Source organism: Anolis carolinensis, chromosome 2 (assembly GCF_035594765.1).
Source record: "Anolis carolinensis isolate JA03-04 chromosome 2, rAnoCar3.1.pri, whole genome shotgun sequence".
Taxonomy (NCBI): domain Eukaryota; kingdom Metazoa; phylum Chordata; class Lepidosauria; order Squamata; family Dactyloidae; genus Anolis; species Anolis carolinensis.
In genome coordinates, this window is record NC_085842.1 from 183,361,622 (window position 1) to 183,383,110 (window position 21,489).

General features: G+C 43.5%; 1 protein-coding gene across 3 annotated transcripts in view; it reads left to right on the plus strand.

Moving 5' to 3' along the window:
• plxnb3 (plexin B3) overlaps positions 1-21,489 on the plus strand; it is a 126,243-nt gene that overhangs the window by 80,982 nt on the left and 23,772 nt on the right. For all 3 annotated transcript variants that reach the window (XM_008103870.3, XM_008103868.3, XM_062971262.1), the window contains exons 18-26: positions 2,095-2,287; positions 2,381-2,620; positions 6,263-6,424; positions 10,491-10,639; positions 10,783-10,883; positions 11,644-11,861; positions 13,848-14,026; positions 14,841-14,907; positions 17,828-18,149. In XM_008103870.3, the coding sequence (XP_008102077.2) occupies positions 2,095-2,287; positions 2,381-2,620; positions 6,263-6,424; positions 10,491-10,639; positions 10,783-10,883; positions 11,644-11,861; positions 13,848-14,026; positions 14,841-14,907; positions 17,828-18,149 (1,631 nt within the window). The remainder of the gene's footprint in view (positions 1-2,094; positions 2,288-2,380; positions 2,621-6,262; positions 6,425-10,490; positions 10,640-10,782; positions 10,884-11,643; positions 11,862-13,847; positions 14,027-14,840; positions 14,908-17,827; positions 18,150-21,489) is intronic.

Below are 21,489 nucleotides of genomic sequence, written 5' to 3' on the forward strand. Positions count from 1 at the left end.
GAGCCCGAAATCTCGGACCAGCTGAGCAAGTGGTTGCATATAGATGTTAAACAACAGAGGGGAGAGAATGGCCCCCTGAGGAACCCCACAATGTAGAGGGGACCTCTCAGAGACCAGGCCTCCCCTCTCCACTCGCTGTCCACGGTTGTGAAGAAAGGAGGCCAGCCAATTTAAAGCTGTCCCCCTAACTCCAGCAACGGCAAGGCGGTGGGTTAGAAGATTGTGATCGACTGTGTCAAATGCTGCTGTGAGATCCAATAACACAAGCAACACCGACCCGCCCCGGTCAAGCTGGCATCGGAGATGATCTGTGATGGAAATATTGCTGGAGGAACTATGAAATTTAATGTCCTGTTACAGTGTAGACAGTAATACTGTCCAAAATGAAGGTTTCCTGTTCCACTTGAATGGGGAAACCCACTAAAGCCTTTGAAATACAGTAGAGTCTCACTTATCCAACATTCTGGATTATCCAACGCATTTTTGTAGTCAATGTTTTCAATATATCGTGATATTTTGGTGCTAAATTCGTAAATACAGTAATTACTACGTAGCATTACTGCGTATTGAACTACTTTTTCTGTCAAATTTGTTGTATAACATGATATTTTGGTGCTTAATTTGTAAAAATATAACCTAATGTGATGTTTAATAGGCTTTTCCTTAATCCTTCCTTATTATCCAAGATATTCACTTATCCAATGTTCTGCTGGCCCGTTTATGTTGGATAAGTGAGACTCTACTGTACTTACAAAACCCAAGTTTCTGCTTGATTAATAACTGACAAGATAATTTGACTGGTGTAGTCAGTTGCATGGCATGAGGGAATTAATGGTTTAGCATCCAATTTTGTCAGAATACTATGACAATATTTGATCAGTGAGTTTCCATATTTAATTTTGCAGGGTGGGTGGGAGGGAGTTGGAAAGTCCAGCAGAACTGCTGAGGGCCTCACGATGTCCAACCATGACATGTTATTGTCAGCGGGATTTTCTGTTCCTAAGAGGCAGCAGGGAAGAAAGGACAGAGAAGTAAATAATAGATTTTTGGAAGATGAGAGTAAAACCCCTTCTACACTGCCGTATAATCCAGATTATCAAAGCAGATAATTTGTATTATCTTCTTTGAACTAAATTATCTGAGTCTACACTGCCATATAATCCAATCCAAAGCAGATAATGTGGATTTTATGTGTGAGCGTAGAAGGGACCTGAGAGAGGAAGGAGGAATCAAGGATGGAGCAAATTGACAGAAAACTTCAAAAGAAAATCATGATTTCAGATGCTGTGAGCTTTGGCCAGCCTCATGGGTACTATGCTGCCCATCACTTTGACATGAATACTGTCAAGCTAATGCCCTCCATTTGTGCATTACAACTCACAGTATGGCTGGGTGGAGGGTATTGTGGATTTCATTTCAACTCATCTAGAGGGTACCAGCTTGAGGAAGGATGCCTTTGCATTTTTGGGCTTGTTTACATGAACACAAAAACCTGAACTCACCTTGAATTTGCCACTGGTTGTCTAAACGCACAGGTGCTTCCTGAGAGTATCTTCTTTTTCTGCCCTTAACCTAAATTTGCTGTTTTTGGCAAAATTGGGGAATATTTTGTATTTTACAGCAAACTCTGGGGTATCCCGGGGCTTTGCAATCGTAGTCCATTTTGAACCGATCCACTGTACATGCAGACACTACCGCTTCTCTCCACTGGCCACAAAGCCTCCTGCAAGCAACTAACCATCATGACTGTTGATGTCGGAATGCTATACCCATGCAAAGAGAGTAATGCTAACCTCTCTTTGCTGATCGCATGGTTTCCTCATTCTGACATCAGCAGACACAACAGGAAATAGCCAGGTGCTTGCAATGAGTTTGTGGAGAGTGGGGAGTGGCAATGCTGACATAGGGACAAAGGGATGGGCCAGGCAGGAGATGGGGTAGGTGCTGTATCCCAGCAGAATACCCCAATGTAACCTCTAGATATAGCCTGTGTCAAAGTGATGAGTGGCCTGAGAAACACCTCTGTTTCCATGATATAGAAGTAGCCCTCTGATGTAGCCACTTTTCACCTTCCCAAATGCCATGTCTTTCCAGGGGTGGACGGATCATCTATGTGGAGGGGACTAATTTGGATGTGGTGCAACAGCCACTCATCAAAGCAATCCTGCAACCAGAGGAGGTGAAAAACAGGCGGAAGAAAAGAACGTGTGGCACTTTTCTGGGTTCCCATGTCCCATTGACCCCTGCACCTCCACGTCCATGTGCCGAGGTGGGAGATTTGTTAGAGGTGAGTGCATGAAGGCATTTTTGGCTTGAGACGTGCAATTTAGGAAGCATTTTTTTCCACTAGCTTTCTCACCTAATTTTTGTATCTTGACAGTGTTGGGAAACTTGCTGCATCAATTCCTCAACTCTCCTTCTCTGCCCATCACCGGCTATACCATCGAATGCTCAATTCCGGAACCTTATTTTTGAGATGGATGGACTCCGTGTCCCTTTTAGCAATGCCAGCGAAGGCCACGATTTCTCCTATCATCCCAATCCTCACTTGCGCTGGCCTGGTCGGGATTCCTCAGGACGTCCTTTTAGTCTCAAGCCAGGCAATATCTTGGACATAGAGGTGAGTGCTAGATTAGGGTGGGAAGGTAAAATATGACCATGTGAAGCAGTAGTTCTCAGCCTAGGGTCTCCAGATGTTTTGGCCTTCAACTCCCAGAAATCCCAACAGCTGGTAAACTGGCTGGGATTTATGGGAATTGTAGGCCAAAAACATCTGTGGACCCCAGGTTAAGAATCACTGATGTAAAGTGACCTCTCACAACCTCTGAGGATGCCTGCCATAGATGTGGGCAAAACGTCGGGAGAGAATACTTCTGGAACATGGCCACACAGCCCGAAAGACATACAACAACACAGTGATCAGCCCTCAAGTGTTAATGAAATCCAGTAGTATATTGTATATTGAGACATGCTAATATGTCAAGTGATTATGTCATAGTCTACCTGAAATTTTGAATTAGGCTTGCCAAATGGGATGAAAGAGACTATAGTTCACAAAAGTTCATTATGTGGTAAATTATGAGAAATTAGACTTTAAGATGCGCCAGGAGTCTTTTCTGCTCTGGGCATTTTGGCCATTCATACCCCTAGGATTGGAAAGGCTGACAGTGGAACTGCCTCCCTCCTCCTCCCAAACTCCTGACGTTTGATGTCGGAATATAAAAATGTGATTTGTGGATTCTGTAGTTTATAAATATTTTATGAAGGATATCAAGGATGGTCTGCAGGTCACTGATGCTACCTGCTGCCTAGTGCTGAGCTTTAGGCTGGCCAGAAGCCTCAGTATGGGCATCATCGCTGCCCTAAGCCTTGATCGATGGGGGAAAGAATGGAAATGCCAAGAAAGAATATTAACTGCTGTCTGCAAGCCAGCCAAGAAAATATGTGTTTTTCTTTGAGCACACAAATGAAATCTGTGTTCAATTCCAATCCAACCAAAATAAAATTTATGATCAGATTAGCAAAACTTGAAAACCACATCCTAGTACAGTGGTCCCAACCTTTGGGCCTCCAGGTGTTTTGGACTTCAACTCCCAGAAATCCCTGCCAGCTTACCAGCTGTAGGAACTGTGGGAGCTGAAGTCCAAAACACCTGGAGGCCCAAAGATTGGGAACCACTGTACTTGTAAAATGCAGTTCAGTTGCCCTTGCCATTCATCCTGCCAGATGTTCTGCTCCTTCCGTCCTTCCTTCCTTCCTTCCTTCCTTCCTTCCTTCCTTCCTTCCTTCCTTCCTTCCTTCCTTCCTTCTAATACGTCTTCCAGAAACTCACAACCAGTATGGCCACTAGAAACACTGGCTAGGAAATTCTGAGAGATGTAGACCCAGAATTAACATTTCCAAACTCTACTTCCATATAAAGCTGGTATCCATGTTTAACAGGTCTAGAACAATCCCTATGAGAAGCAACTTAAAGAGCTGGGCATGTTTAGCCTGCAGAAGAGAAGGCTGAGAAGAGACATAATAGCCATGTATAAATATGTGAGGGGAAGTCATAGGGAGGAGGGAGAAAGCTTGTTTTCTGCTGCCTTGGAGACTAGGACGCGAAACAACAGCTTCAAACTACAGGAAAGGAGATTCCGTCTGAACATTAGGAAGAATTTCTTAACTGTGTGAGAGACCTGTTCAGCGGTGGAACTTTCTGCCCCGGGGTGTGGTGGAGGCTCCTTCTTTGGAGACTTTTAAGCAGAGGCTGGATGGCCATCTGTCGGGGGTGCTTTGAATGCGATTTTCCTGCTTCTTGGCAGGGGGTTGGACTGGATGGCCCACGAGGTCTTTTCCAACTCTAGGATTCTATGATTCTATGATTTTTAAAAAGGATTATTGTGTTATTCTAATTTTCCATAATTGGATAAACGTACTGCCATGTCAGTTGCAAATACATAGAAAAGTGCTTGGCATTTGTGGCAGAATATTGTGTGAGATATAATTACTTTTCCGTAGTTTGTTCAGTCTCGAATGGGCTGCCATAGATTTTTTGGGGGGAGGGCAAAGACCTCTCTTGAGCCCTTACTGAAAGTGTTATTTTCTGTTGAAATTTTAGCTTTTAATGTGGTAATTGTCTTGACTGTTGTACATCTGTGCAAGACATGTGCCATCCCCTGCCACTTCCATCAATGCTGGCCATGATAAACAATGATGCAGAATGGAGGCCGTTTTGGTGCATCTATACTCTTCTTGGTCCTCTGGTATTTCCTCCATATAGCCAAGCATGTTCAAGGCTCAAGTTTGTCCTTCACAGCTACAGTGGAGTTGAGGAGTACTGTATCTGTATTTTTCCAGCAAGAATAAACTGTTGCAAACGTTTCTTGTCAGGAGATATGAATATTTTTTGTTTTGTAAGGTCCATTACAAAAGACCCACTCATTGAACAATGTAAAACTTTTGCAAATGTTGATATAGAGCTTGCCTGCATTCTGGGAAACATTCCTGAAGAGGCGATTATAGGGATGAGCACATACTCTTAAAATTTTACCATTGCAGCTCTGGCTGGTTAACTAAATTCATCACAGGTAGTATAGATCTAGTGTCATTTTTACCCTTGCCCCCGCTTAAACCTTACCTTAAGGGAATAATTAATTTTAATCTTTTTATTCTGTATTTGCACAACTACCTAGGAGTGGGTTGGTAGTCTAGTAGGCCGGGATGCTTTGTTTTTACATGGTTAACATGGTTTTACTGTATGTACGGGTAAGTGTGTACGTTTTGTATGTTTCACATGTTTTCATATGGTCAAAATTGACTAATCAATAAAGAGTTGTTGTTGTAGTGTCATTTTAAACTGTCAGCATAGGGAGTTATGTACTTGCTCTGCTTGGTACTGAAAATTTTATTTATTTATTTACAGTACTTATATTCCTCCCTTCTCACCCCGAAGGGGACTCAGGGCGGATCACAATGCACATATACATGGCAAACATTCAATGCCATTAGACATAAGACATATATAGACATACACGGAGGCAATTTAACGTTTTCCAGCTTCCGGCTTTATGAGGGTTGCTCAATTCTGGCCACAGAGGGAGCTGTCACTTCACCATCCACTTGTGACACCGAGTTCTTGATGGAGTACTTCCTCATTCTTCTGCACACTGCTGGAAGGTTTTATGGTGTCGTAGATTAGTTAAATTAGCCTTCTCGCATAAAGCGGTACCTAAATTTTCTACTCGACAGATGCAACTGTCTTTTGAACTGCATAGGCCAACAGCAAGCTAGGCTATTAATGGTCGGGAGCTTAATCTAACCTGGGCTGGCTTTGAACTCAGGACCTCTTGGCCAGTTGTGATTTATTGCAGCTCGCTACTAAACAGCTGTGCCACAGTTAATAAGAGCTTTCTTATTAAATATCAACTCTGTACTGCAGTTTGAACTGGAGTGTGGGGACAATTGCATAAGTATACACGAAGCAAATGTGCACCATTCCTTGGACCAGTTGCCAAATCTGGCCCCAGTCTGTTTGGTACTACCACTCCAAGAATGCCTTATCTTTTTTTCTAACTGGTTGGGCTTGATGGAACTGAAACCCAAATCATAAGGAAGACACCCGATTGCGAGAAGCCTGTTTGGTACTTAGAGCAGAGCAGCATTTATCTTCAAGGGAAAGGGACTGAGGATGATGTTACACAAAGCACTGCCCCAACTTTAGAGTGCCTACATGACACTGCAGATTTGACTTTTTACCTCACTTTCTCCATCCCTGCAGGGAGAAGGCTTGAACCTTGGCATCAGTAAGAACGAAGTGCGGGTCATTATCGGCAACAGCGCCTGCATCATCAAGACTCTGACGCCCACCAATTTGTACTGCGAGCCCCCTCTGCTGCCCCCGCAGCCACTTAATGCCTCGTCTGTGCTGCCAGAGTTCATGGTGAGTTCAGGAAGCAGAATGGTGGGAGTGGAAATACATGACATATTCAAGAGTCCTCAAACCCACCCACTTCTGTTTTGCACCCTATGGGAAAACTTCGATCTCCCCTGGCAAACTTTGAAAGGCTCTACTTCATTGTGGAATGAAGCTCCCTCTTATTGAGGCCTGTGACTTGCTTCAGATACACAGACAAGATCACACCCTTGTAGTTTGCATAATAGCAAATGATTCTGTAATCATGGCTTCTACTACAAGTTAGATTTCCCACGCCACCCATAAAGCAAGCTGCAAATCCGTTGTACAAATATGACCCTGCTTTTTAAAACTGTGCCTTCATTCCTCATAATTTTGCTTTATTGCTTTATGGTAGGTCTGGAAACCTCCTGGGGATTTGCACAAATGAGAGAAGCTATTCTGAGGCAATGATAGTGATTTGTTGTCATTATTCCATGCCTTTATGTCTTTTCTGACATATGGTCACCCTAAGGCAAACCAATTATGAATTTGTTCAGAGAGGGCTTCCCCGGTGGCTGAGAGACTGTGACTTGCCCAGTGAGTTTTCTTGCTAAGCAGGAATTCAAACCTTAGTCTCCCAGAGTCTTGTCCAGTGCTCCTCTCATTACACTGTGCTGTGATATTGATCTAGTTGTATTCTGTTGTTATTATTTTGGATTGTTAGTATTATTTTCATTATCAGTTTATGTTTATGGTACTCTTAATTAAACCTGGTTCTGCTGAGAATTCTTATATCCCCGTCCCTTCTGCTGGCAGAGAACTGGAGTTCCCTGTGGAGAGGGAGTGACTATTAAACTAATTTATGTGGGTAGAGTCAATGTTCCTTAGAGATACAGATCTGTTTAACAACCCTTTCTCTGTCTGTACTATGAATACAAAGGGATTAAAGGGGTGGCGAGCTGAACTGTGTGGCCCCGAATGTACTTCCTTTCTCTTCCTAACAAACATCTATTCCAGGCCAAATAGATGTTTGTTGTTAGCACAACTAAGCCTAATCTAGAGGTGGTGTTTGTGAATGAACACTTTAACACACTCAAACCATGCTGCTTGGGTGAAATCAATGCCCCGCTGCCACACAGTTGAACAGAATAACACGGGGAAGCAATTTGATACCAGTAGGCCCTTCCAAAATGGCAGAGGAGATTTGCCTCCCTGTATCTCCTCCCCGGTGGAGCCCCGGTGGCGAAGTGTGTTAAAGCACTGAGCTGCTGAACTTGCAGACCGAAAGGTCCCAGGTTCAAACCCTGGGAGCGGAATGAGCGCCCACTGTTAGCCCCAGCTCCTGCCAACCTAGCAGTTCGGAAACATGCCAATGTGAGTAGATCAATAGGTACCGCTTCGGCGGGAAGGTAATGGCGCTCCATGCAGTTATGCCGGCCACATGACCTTGGAGGTATCTACAGATAACGCCGGCTCTTCAGCTTAGAAATGGATATGAGCACCAACCCCCAGAGTCGGACATGACTGGACTTAACGTCAGGGGAAACCTTTACCTTATCTCCTCCCTATTTGCAAACACCCCTTTGTGTTTTAGTCATGTTGAAGACTGGACAATTTTGGATTCATAGCCAATGAAAGAAAGTTTTCTTCAAGGAGTCTTACCCGCTCCTGAAAAGAATAAACCTTCTGCGTTGTACAGAATAGGTTCTATATTGGAATCTTTACCAACATGTCCTAACTTCTGCATTGCCCATTATTTAACACACATTATTCTGAGAGGTCTTTACTTTCTTTTAAAACAAAACACATGCTAAGTACGCCCTTGATATTTTGGGAAGTTGGAGAAACGGGTGCAAAAATCAGAGGTTTGTAAGAATTCACTCCTTCCCATTAAGCGATCACTTAATGCAAGGGAGCCCCTGGTGGTGCAGCATGTTAAAGCGCTGAACTGTTGAACTTGCTGACCGAAAGGTCGCATGTTCGAATCCAGGGAACGGAGTCAGCGCCTGCTGTTAGCCCCAGCTTCTGCCAACCTATCAGTTTGAAAACATGCAGATGTGAGTAGATCAATAGGTACTGCTTCGGCAGAAAGGTAATGGCGCTCCATGCAGTCATACTGGCCACATGACCTAGGAGGTGTCTACGGACAACGCTGGCTCTTTGGCTTAGAAATGGAGATGAGCACCAACTCCCAGAGTCGGACAGGACTGGACTTAATGTCAGGGGGAAAACTTTACCTTTTTTAGTCAGCAACCCAAGTTCAGGGCTGCCACATCTGCCCCTCACGTTCCTCCCGAAAGTATTATTTTTTACTTTAAAAATATTTACCTCTCTCCCTGTGCCTCCTGTATTCTCATGGGGATGATGCAATGCCCGCCAATCTGTTTGAGGCCTCAGAGGGAGTTTTTCAAACCAGGAAGCAACCTTAAAATCACTTCTTGTTTGGAAAAAGGTTACCTTTGAGCTTCAACAATTTCACTTAGAGGAACATGATAAGAGTGTCTCTACTCTCTATAGAGATTGCAAGAGCAGGATATCTTAGCAATTTGACCCTCTCCCATAATGCATCTGTAACTGTCGATGATTCACATTATTTTTGCTCTTTGTGTGAGCATGATGGTGGCCTTTGTTATCTTTTGCTTCCTGTTTGCTTTGAGAGTACTGTTCTGGGTAACCTGAATCTGTACCTTTTGTCATGGCCTTGGGCTAGTACAATAAACTATTTCAAATTGATAACCTTGATAGTGAGCAGACAAGGAGCTCTCCACATTCACTGTGGTTAGGGATGCAGGACAGCCATGAAAGTAAAAAATTACTTTTTTATCCCTGAACTAATACTTCTCTAAGTATATCTTTGTTTTCCAGTATGACTTAATAATAATGATAATTTTATTCTTGTATCCCACCCCATCTTCCCGAAGGGGCTCGGGGCAGCTCACATGGGGACCAAGCCCAATAATACACAATAAAATACATCAACATAGGTACATTGATGGTAAATGTACCTACCTGCACCGGGCTGTGGCGCAGGCTGTTGAGCAGCTGCAATAAATCACTCTGACCATGAAGTCATGAGTTCGAGGCCAGCCCGTGGCAGGGTGAGCACCTGTCAATTAAAAATAAAAAATAGCCCCTGCTCATTGCTGACCTAGCAACCTGAAAGATAGTTGCATCTATCAAGTAGGAAATAAGGTACCACTTATAAAAAGTGGGGAGGCAAGTTTAACTAATTTACGACCTGGAATGAGGAAGTGCCATCAGAGTGGATGATGAAGCAGCTGCTCCCCTCTGTGGCCAGAATGAAACATCCCCTCAGAAGAAGGTTAAATTGCCTTTGCGTCTGTCTCTGTCTTGGTCTCTGTCTGATGTGTTTATGGGCATTGAATGTTTGCCCTATGTGTGTATAATGTGATCCGCCCTGAGTCCCATTTGGGGTGAGAAGGGTGGAATATAAATACTGCAAATAAATAAATAAATAAATATCTGAGAGTCACCTATAGAGTTACACTGGAGATTTTTAGAGATAACAATTTAATCAAACCTGTGAATAATCAAATCAGCAAAAGGCAAACGCATAAATGTATGTGGAAGCTCCTGCCCAGTATAAATAGGTTTTCAGATCTGATCTCTTCTCTCAGGTGTGACTGTATTTTAACAACAGTGGAAGACTTAGGCCCTATCTACACTGCCATATAATCTAGGTTCTGGCAGTGTAAACTCACACAATCCAGTTCAAAGCAGATAATCCATATTCAGAAACTGGATGATATGGTAGTGTAGATCCAGCCTTAGCAGCCTTTCCCTACATGAAGCCTATTCTAGCTTGGGATGATGAGTTCTGTAATCCAAACAATTTTGTAGTGTGCTAGATTGGAGAAGAGTGAATTTAGAGGATGAACATAGAGAAAGATAGGAGTCCAGTTCTTCAGCTGTATACAGTATGTTTTAGGTGACCATTTAGCTCCTTCTCACTACCTTTCATGCATCAGGTGGAGTGTGCTTTGGCTCCCAAATACTCAATAGGTCTGTTAGCTTTCTCTCATTTTCTGCCTTGGGTAATGTATGTGCCTCTTTAGAATGGATCTTCTATGTTCTCATCGTTGCTACGCAGGTCCAGATGGGAAACTTACGCCTGGATCTTGGTCGAGTTCGCTATGACACAGAACCACCATCTCGATTCCCCCCGGAAGCCCAAATTGGTTTAGGGGTGGGAGCAGCAGTACTGGCTTTCGTTGTGTTACTGCTTATCCTGATGTACAGGTAACAGTGGAGGGTGATGGTTAGTTGATGGGGAGGCAATATGTGTGCATCGGAAGTAGGTAGTCCTGCTTCCTTCATCATCACGGCTCCTTTCAAAAGCTGTATCTTCTTTTTCCTCCCTATCTACTACACCCTCTGGGCAGACGCAAGAGCAAGCAGGCTTTGCGGGACTACAAAAAGGTGCTGGTACAACTCGAGAACATGGAAATCAGTGTCGGGGATCAGTGCCGCAAGGAATTCACAGGTATGGAAGGAGAAGCAATTGGGGATGTTGTATTGCTTTTTTTCAACTTGGGGAACCCTGCGTGTGTTGGACCGAGGCCTTTATTATCACCAGCAGTCTAACTGCAATGGGGGATGTTAAGAATTGCAGTCCAATATATTCCAAAAGTCTCCTCTTGGAATTAAAGGCACAGAAGCAGATCCTATAGGAACTGGCCAGAATCGAACATCCCCTCATAAGAAGGTTACATTGCCTCTGCGTCTGTCTGTCTCTGTCTCGGTTCAATGTGTTTATGGGCATTGAATGTTTGCCCTATATGTATATAATGTGATCCGCCCTGAGTCCCCTTCGGGGTGAGAAGGGCGGAATATAAATACTGTAAGTAAATAAATAAATAAACTGCGGCAGTGGGAGAAACCTGTGTTGCTTGAGAAGATGGTGAGCTCTTCCCCATCTACCTTGACCATTGGTGAGGAACCACAGGAATAATACTTCATCAATATTTGGAATATCATAGGTTTCCCAGTCATCACAGTTTTTTCCTTCAGAAAATAACCTTCAGGTTCACGCAGCTCTGACATAAAATTTATGGGGATTTCAGAAGCATATTTGCTAAAATATGAAGCAGCTGTGTTTTGACAGTTTTTTCACTCAGATTTTTGTTTGTTAGTTTGTATGGATAACGGAACGTTCCCCACTCATTTTTTCCTCTTCTTTGCCCTTGTCGTCTTTTGCCTTGCTCATCCTCTCTCTCCCAAACAATCCCTTCTGCTGGCTTCAGATCTCATGACAGAAATGACTGACTTGAGTGGGGAGCTGGAGGGCTCAGGGATCCCTTTCCTGGACTACAACACCTACACCCAGCGTGTCTTCTTCCCGGCTCAGGGGGATGTGCCACTGCGGCGTGTGTTGGACCTGCCGGAGGGGCGCCGTGCCACAGTGGAGCAGGGCCTAGGGCAGCTCTCCAATTTGTTGAATAGCAAAGTCTTCCTGCTGACGGTGGGTATCTTGGGGAAAGAGAACATTCTGGGAAGCAGCTGGGCTGGGGGATAGAGACTAAGGCCCCTTCTATACTGCCATATAATTCAGATTATCAAAGCAAATAATCCACATTATCTGATTTGAACTGGATTATATGAATCTACACTGCCACATAATCCAGTTTAAATCATAATCTGGAAGAGGCTTGAATGCTGGTCGTGTGGGGCAGGGAGATGGGAAGGGGGTATAGGTCATTCTGTAAGTCAGGTGCAATTAAAAGGCCAGTCTTCAGCTGTTGTTGAACTGCAGCTATCCTGGTCAGTGGTGAGATGGGAGTTGCAATCCAGCATCATTTAGAAAGCCAATGTTTTTCCCACCCCTACAGTAACTGGATATGTGTGTTTATTTGTGTGGAGATGAGATAGGTTGTTATGCAGAGACCAGCACCAGATCTCTATACTATTAGTTGTAACAGGAGACAAAGCAGGCTCTAAGGAGCACAACTGACCAGTAGAGTTTCACTTATCCAACGTAAACGGGCCGACAGAACGTTGGATAAGCGAATATGTTGGATAATAAGGAGAGCTTAAGGAAAAGCCTATTAAACATCAAATTAGGTTATGACTTTACAAATTATACACCAGAACATCATGTTATACAACACATTTGACAGAAAAAGTAGTTCTATACGCAGTAATGCTATGTAGTAATTACTGTATTTACGAATTTAGCACCAAAATATCATGATATATTAAAAACATTGACTACAAAAATGCGTTGGATAATCCAGAACGTTGGATAAGTGAGACTCTACTGTACTTGCATTCTACAGTACAGTCAACCCTGTACATTTGCAGGTTTAACTTTTTCAGGATTGATTATCCATGGATTTGATTAATGTGTTCTCCATCAGGAAATATAGAGCCTCTGTGGTGATCCTGTAGTCAGCTTCTGTTAGAAGTTAACCCTGTAGGATCTAGAGATTCCTAGGGAGGTGTTGTCTCATTTTTAAAAAGTGGGTTTTTTAAATTTGTGTTTTTTCCACTTTTGTGGGGATTTTTTGCCCCCAATCCTACAAAAATAAATTATTGTCGTAGGAGAGACACTGTAAATGCATGGGCAAGGGAGATCTACTGCTGAATATCTTCCCTCTATTTAAAGATATGCCAACTCAGCTCTAATAATAATTTTAATTGAACTTTTAAAGAGTTTTAAAGAACTTATCATGTTGTAAAGTGTGCACTGTATTATTGCTATGTTTACTTATGCTGTTATATTATTTTTATTGAGTTTGCTTTTGATCTATGTTGTTTTTGGTTTTTGACATTGAATGTTTGCCACTGTGTTTTTTATTATAAGTCGCCCTGAGTCCCCTTGGGGAGATAGGGCGGGTTAAAAATATTTATTATTATTATTATTATTATTATTAAACTAAAGAACAGTGCTGATTTGTAAATTTTTGCTTGACACATCCAAGATTGTTGTGTGTGGAATATACCAGATTATGTTAGACTACAATTTCAAAGGCCCTAGACAGCTTGGCCATGGGTGCACATAGAAAATATAATCCCATTACACCATGGCAGGCCAGTCCTTCCACATCTCTTATCGGAATAGCTGATAATCTCAGCTTCTGCCCCAAGTTGTGTTTCCAGCCTGGTAAAGGAGTGGTACTTTTTTTTCTCAAGTCAGGAGAACTTGAGAAACTGCAAGTCGCTTCTGGTGTGAGAGAATTGGCTGTCTCCCAGGGGGCGTCTGGATGTCTGATGTTTTACTATCCTGTGGGAGGCTTCTCTCATGTCTCCGCATGGAGAACTGGAGCTGACAGAGGAAGCTTGCCTGCTCTCCTCAGATTCAAACCACCAACCTATCAATCTAGCAGTCCTGCCGGCAAAAGGATTTAACCCATTGCACCACCGGGGGCTCCAGGAGTGGTACTGAAGCGGTGACTAATGTAGGACAGGGATCCTGGCAAAAGGAGATAATCTTTTCCTGTCTCCCCAGTTAATTCGAACATTGGAAGCCCAACCTACCTTCTCACAGCGAGATCGATGTCATGCAGCATCACTCCTCTCGCTGGCTCTTCACGGGCGTCTGGAGTACCTAACGGACATCATGCAAACTTTGCTGAGTGACCTCGCTGCTCACTGTGTCTCCCGCAATCCTAAACTCATGCTCCGCAGGTAAGCCTGTTCACGGGAAACTGAGTGCTAGCACCGTGAAAAGGGACAGAGGAATGTAAGGTGCAGAATGGCGCCCTTTTATCAAGATATATCCAGTAACCAAGTAAACGCACATGCCTTCCCATTTGGTGGTGACATCTCTAAGGGTTGCCAGCGCAAATGTTTTTCCTTCCTGGCCTGAATCCTCCCTCCCTAACCTGCCAGAGAGTAAATTGTCATACCAAATAATACTTGATATTACTGCTGGTACAGTGAAGTAGCTTTTGTTGACACAATGAGTGATTGAGACTTACTGGGCCTCCAGAACAACAAATGTTTGTGCTACAATGCACTTGTTTTCAGTTCAAAAACCACCAAGATGCACTTGTTTTGCTTTTCAGTCTCTATGGAAAAAAAAAACCTCCATGGTATTTTTGATAGTTGTAAACAGAATCTATTCTCAAGAACTTAGATTGAACTCTATTCAGAAGTGGTCTCTGTACTTAAAAAACAAAAACAAAACCACAAGCACACTCTAAATTCATTGTAAAGAATTCATTTGTGTAAGGCACCAGAAGCTTCAGTATCAACACTATTCTATTGAAATGATTCTATTAATCCCGATACTCCATTCTGTAGAATGAAGTTTGAAAATCACAAGTTCAGGCACTGCAGGCAGTTTATGTTCTTCAACACCATATGATCAGAAGAAGGCTTGCTATATGCTATATTGGAGTGAGAGGGAGAAAACCAAGTCTAGGGGGAAGCCTTGGCAAGAGGGAAGAGTGGGAAATCATTGGAATAACTGTGCTTATGCTCCATAACTGTTCTGCAGGACAGAGACTATGGTGGAGAAACTGCTGACCAACTGGATGTCCATCTGTCTCTACTCCTATCTCAGGGTAAGCGGTACAGTCTGTAGTCTGATTTTCCCAAGTGCTTACTTCAGAAAAGTCTCTTTCAAAGTCCTATTTCTTAATACATAAATAAATAGAAATCAGTGACCAAGTGGGAAATAGATAATCTTCCAGATGTTGGACTGGAACTCTCATCATTTCATGGTTGCAGGAGAAACTGGAGTTCAAATTCAGCGTTATGTGTAAACTGTCTTACCCGTGTCCAGTCCCCTTGTTGGAGATAGACAGAACCACAAATGTTGTATATATGATACTTGCCATTGTGTTTCTGAAAAGGAAGTAATGTTCTAATTCTCACAAATCGTGTCTGTCAGGAGACAGTACTAAATGGCCCTTGGGATTGCTTTCAGCTCTTGTTCGTGTCATTCTGATTCCTGTGCTCTGTATCTAAGGCCTCTTCTACATTGCCATTTAAAATCCAGATTATCTGATTTAAACCGGATTATATGGCAGTGGAAATTCAGATTATATGGCAGTGTATCTATATGGCAGTGTAGATTCAGATAATCCAGTTCAAAGCAGATTATCTGCTTTGATTACTGGGATTATATGACATTGTAGAAGGGACCTACCGGTAAATTGGGAAAGGTAGCAGAGAGAGTGGTTGAGGGAAAGGGGATGGGACAAGAAACAAGCCTAGACTTGAACACTTGGATGTTTTAAGATGATGTTGCTGTGTTGCCACTGGTGTTTCCTCTTCTGTTTACTGTTTCTACCTTGTTACTTGACTTGCAAAGTCTTAAAAGGGATACCTTTCAAACAAACTCTCCTTGCCCTCTTTTGGCTTCTCTTAAAAGATGGTCATGGTTTAAAAATCCTATCAGCACTCCTATCCAGACACACTCTGGATACAATCTACTTTATTGTAAGTGGAAAATGACATTAGTTGGCCTTCCATATCCACAGTCTCTGTATCTATGGATTCAAACATCCATAGTTTGATTTTTTTAAAATCCAAAAAGCAAATCTTGATATTGCCATTTTTCATAAGGGATACAATTTACTACTTCTGTTGTATATAATGGGACTTGAGCATCCACAAGAGGTCCTGGAACCAGACCTCAGTAGATACCAAGATCAGCTGGATTTCTTGCCAGTTTTCAAAAGGAACTTGAATAATCATGTGTAGGGTTTCCCCACAACTGCTTTTGATTCTTACAACATCCCCACCTGTCTGGTATGTCAAACTGGGAGAGAACAGTTCACTCAAAGTCAAACTTATACATTTTGTGCTAAATGGGAATTCTGAGTCTGGGCCCCAGTAGTCCTGGAGACACACCTGCCTGTTTCCGCCTCTGGTGCTCAGTAGCCTGTCACATGAGTGTCTGTGTCACCATAGTTTGTGATAGGGCTGCCTCCCATTACCAGCTAGCTGTTGAAGCTCCTGCCCACATTGTCTGACAGCCTTTAATGTCACAAAGATTCCCATCCCACTCCTTTGGCTATTTTCATTCTCATTTATTTTGGTGATCCCACCTACTCACAGCTCTTGAATAGCCAAAGGAAATACAGTAGAAAAACAAAAATGTGTTCCCTTTGCTACAGTCACTGCAATTGCCTGTTTAGCTTTCAATTTCTTTGGCTGTTTGCTTTTCACTCATCCACCGCTCACATCCATCTGTTGGGAGCCACCCTTCTACTGCCAATACTTAGAATATAATCAGGACTATGTTTATTCTAAAAAAATAAGTCAAACATAAATTGGATGCCAGCATCATACTAGCCAAATAAGAAGGAAATTGTGTGACTTGTATCAGCAAATTAAAAGATTGCATGATTATTTTTCATCCCGTGTCCTTTTTCTGCTAGTAGTGGAAGTTAAATATGAGCCTACAATGTGATGTGGCTGCTAAAAAAGCCAACGGGATTCTGGCCTGCATAAATAAGGGTATAGCATCTAGATCCAGGGAAGTCATGCTACCCCTCTATTCTGCCTTGGTCAGACCACACCTGGAATACTGTGTCCAATTCTGGGCAGCACAGTTGAAGGGAGATGTTGACAAGCTGGAAAGCGTCCAGAAGAGGGCAACTAAAATGATCAAGGGTCTGGAGAACAAGCCCTATGAGGAGCGGCTTAAAGAACTAGGCATGTTTAGCCTGCAGAAGAGAAGGCTGAGAGGAGACATGATAGCCATGTACAAATACGTGAAGGGAAGTCATAGGGAGGAGGGAGCAAGCTTGTTTTCTGCTGCCCTGCAACTAGGACGCGGAACAATGGCTTCAAACTACAGGAAAGGAGATTCCACCTGAACATTAGGAAGAACTTCCTCACTGTGAGAGCTGTTCGGCAGAGGAACTCTCTGCCCCGGACTGTGGTGGAGGCACCTTCTTTGGAGGCTTTTAAGCAGAGGCTGGATGGCCATCTGTCGGGGTTGCTTTGAATGCGATTTCCTGCTTCTTGGCAGGGGGTTGGACTGGATGGCCCATGAGGTCTCTTCCAACTCTATGATTCTATGATTCTATAAGATTGAGGGACAGGCAGAAGTTTCACTGGATTGGTAGCTGAACATGGCAATGGGAAATAGTTCATCACCATCCCTTATACCCTTAGAGCAATGGTTCTCAACCTGTTCTCAGGTTTTTTTGGCCTACAACTCCCAGAAACCCCATCCAGTTGACCAGCTATTAGGATTTCTGGGAGTTGAAGGCCAAAACATCTGGGGACCCACAGGTTGAGAACCACTGCCTTAGAGCAGCAGGCTGGCTTAGGGGATGAAGGAGTAGCTGTGCATACAAACAACTCTGCTCCAGTGGAGGTGGCTGGCTGAAATGAGGTTCAAAAGAAATGGCTTTGGTGGACTTCTACCTGTGTTCCACTGGAAGCAAATGCCTCACTGTGCCTAGTGATGGGATTGAGGGGAACCCTGGCTTCATTATTATCCAATTTCTCTCATTCTTGATGAAGGAAGTAGCAGGGGAGCCCCTGTATATGCTCTTCCGAGCCATCAAGTATCAGGTGAACAAGGGCCCCGTAGATGCGGTGACCGGCAAAGCCAAAAGGACGCTGAATGATGGGCGGCTCTTGCGTGAGGATGTGGAGTATCGGCCACTCACCCTGACGGTTCTGGTGCGTGGGGCTGGCCCTAGTGGTGGCTCTGAGACTCAGCGCATCCCAGTCCGTGTCCTCGACACAGACACGATCACCCAGGTGAAGGAGAAGATTTTGGACCAGGTTTACAAGGGCGTGCCTTTCTCCCAACGCCCCTCCGTGCACTCCCTGGATTTAGGTAAGATCTGCGCCCTGGAGACTCTCATTCTGTTCTCCAGGGCAGAAGTTTTTGCTTTAGATAAGGAAGGATCAACATCTCTTGGGGATGACTCATTCTCTTCTGCTGATCTTTTATCTTATGTCTTTTAATGGATCTGTTTTAAAGGGCAGCAATTCTAGGCATTGTTTAATAGTATTTTAATATAGTCAGCCTTCTACATTTGTGGTTTGACTTTTGTGGTTTTGATTATTTGAAAATTTAATTGAAATATTCTTTCAAGAAATCTCTAGATCTTCCATCTCATTTGAGATGGAAGACCTAAAGATTTCTAGAAAGCATATTTTCAGGAAGAATACTAGCTGTGCCCCGCTGTCAGGACCCTGGCTGCAGAGCACCAATAACCTTACACAGAGGCCAGTCTCTATCTAATATCTTTATTAAAGAAATATATAAAATCAATAAAAACAAGTGAAGAATATAGTTCAGAAGCAGACCTTTCAGATGAGGTCAAATATAGTCCAGAAATGTATTGTCCAATATAAGATATTAGAGTTCAAAGTTTTAATCCACTTGACCGAAACACACACTTTGCCAAGCAATAGTGTGGGGAAATAACAGAGTCTTTAAAGTCCAATGAAGCTTGACAACAAGGCTGGAAATAAACTTGATTCTTGACTAGATCCGTGACTGGAGGCAAGACGAACATGAAGCATGAACAGAGTCCGTGGTAAAACCGTGAGACAAGGCAAGGCTTGAAGCTAGATCCGGAAAGCAAGGAACTGGGATTACGAAGTCCACACACGATCTCTCTCCTCAAGCTGATCAATTGACTCCGCAAAGAATCCCTCACGCCAAACACCTATATTGGGTCTCGTTTTCCCGCCAACAGAACTCTTTCCCTAGAGAACGAGAAGCGAAACCCAACTCTGTCCAGATGCATGACTCCTTAGAATTTCCCAAGGGAAGCAGACCTAATCAGCCATTTGTTTGGCAGCGATTCTCAGGCTTCTCCGATTAGCCTCCCTGACTCCCCTATCTTTAGAATAATTTTCCCTCCTGGAAAACGGGGGAGAGTTCTGCCCAAGGCCTGTTTGGCTGAATTCTTGAGGGCAAACATCAACATCCTGCAGGTGAAGAGACTCCGGCTCTTGCTGAACCGGCGAAAACCCCATGTTTTCCTCTTCGTCTGCCACAATAGTACTAGGAACAGGACTACAAGGCCCATGAGTCATCACACCCGCCACGCGTTGCTGTGGCTTATGGGAATCCTTTGTTGGCCAGGTGGAACAGCAGTGAATAGCCTTGCAGCCTCAAAGCCTGGCTGTTTTCTTCTTATGGAAATCCTTGTTTGGTGAGCTGGAATACAATGGCTTCCTGCTTGGAAGGCTGTGTATTTGCGTTCTAGGGGAATGGTTTTTTTGGGCTGCTACAGTAGAATTGCAATGAATCGCCTCACTACTTCAAAGCCTGGCTCTTTGCTACCTAGAGAAATCTTTGGTTGGCCATTTTCAATAGTACAGAGTAGTATCGCTGCTTCAAAGCCTGGCCATCTTCTACCAAGGTTAATCCTTTGTTGATCTGGTTGAATTGCACTGAATAGCCCTGCAACTTCAATGCCTGGCTGTGTTATACCTAGGGGAATTCTTGTTTGGCGAGCTGGCGTAGCACCCTCAATCAAAGAGCCACTTTGAAGCCCGGCTACTTCCTTTGTAGGGGAATCCTTGTTTGGCCAGCTTGCACTGAATAAGTGAACCCTGCTTGTTCCCTGGGTGCCATTGTACCATTGTGGCCGAGAGGGTTGCTATGACACGAAGGAGGCAGGGCCTAAAGGCAGTGGGACCTACCCTTCTGACTGACAGCCAGGGGGAGAACTGTGTGTTTGAGGAGGGAGGGAAGTCCCTCCAAGAAAAACAGCCCTGGTAGCTGGCTCTCTCTTTACCTGCTCTACTCCATGTGCCAGGCTCCCCGTCATCTGTAAACATAGCCGCCGCCCCCGCCCCCGGGCAAGGGCAGAGAGTGAAGGGAAAAGAGGGGAATGTACCATTCTGGCCAAAAAGGGAGGGGGGGGAAGTGAAAAATAGATATAGGCCAATTGGGGTTTTTTGGGGGGTGGGTTGAGTGAAGGATGTACCTTGGATGTGTTGGTGCATTGTGGCCAAATTTGGTAGCATTTGGTCCAGTGGTTTTGTTGTTAACTCGGTCCTAATTATGTACATTACATTTATATATACAGTAGAGTCTCATTTATCCAACATAAACGGGCCAGCAGAATGTTGGATAAGTGAATATGTTGGACAATAAGGAGGGATTAAAGAAAAGCCTATTAAACATCAAATTACATTATGATTTTACATATTAAGCATCAAAACATCATATTTTACAACAAATTTGACAGAAAAAGCAGTTCAATACACAGCAATGTTATGTAGTAATTACTGTATTTACGAATTTAGCACCAAAACATCACAATGTCCACGCTCTCGTTACATCCCGTTTAGACTACTGCAACGCAGTCTAAGTGGGGCTGCCTTTGAAGACTGTTCGGAAGCTTCAATTAGTCCAACGGGAGGCTGCCAGGTTAATAACTGGAGCGGCGTTCAGGGAGCGTACTTCTCCTCTGTTACACCAGCTCCACTGGCTGCCGATTAGCTACTGAGCACAATTCAAGGTGCTGGCTTTAGCCTATAAAGTTTTAAACGGTTCCGGCCCAGCTTATCTGTCCGAACGTGTCTCCCGCTATGACCCACCTCGAAGCTTAAGATCCTCAGGTGAGGCCCTGCTCGCGGTCCCGTCAGCCTCACAGGTGTGGCTGGCGGAGATGAGAGACAGGGCTTTTTCAGTAGTGGCTCCCCAACTATGGAACGCCCTCCCCAGTGAAGTCAGGCAGGCTCCCTCCCTCCTAACTTTCCGTAGGAAATTCAAAACTTGGTTGTGGGGCCAGGCCTTCGAATAACAATTAGCAGCGCTAATTATTATTATGTACGCTGGAACTCAATTGACAGACCCAGTCTTTTAAACTTGAACACACCCATTTGTATTTTAGAATGTTTTTATGAATGTTGATGTAAATTAATAATTTTTAATCTGATTTATGTGTACTGTATAATTTTTATATGTGTGTTTATTGCAAGCCGCCCTGAGTCCCCTCTCGGGTGAGAAGGACGGGATATAAATGTTGTAATAAATAAATAAATAAATAAATAAATAAATAAATGTATTTAAAACATTGACTACAAAAACGTTAACTACTAAAAGTCACACTGCGTTGGATAATCCAGAATGTTGGATAAGCGAATGTTGGATAAGTGAGACTCTACTGTATATAGATTTTAATAGAGCCATACTGGAAGACCTAGAG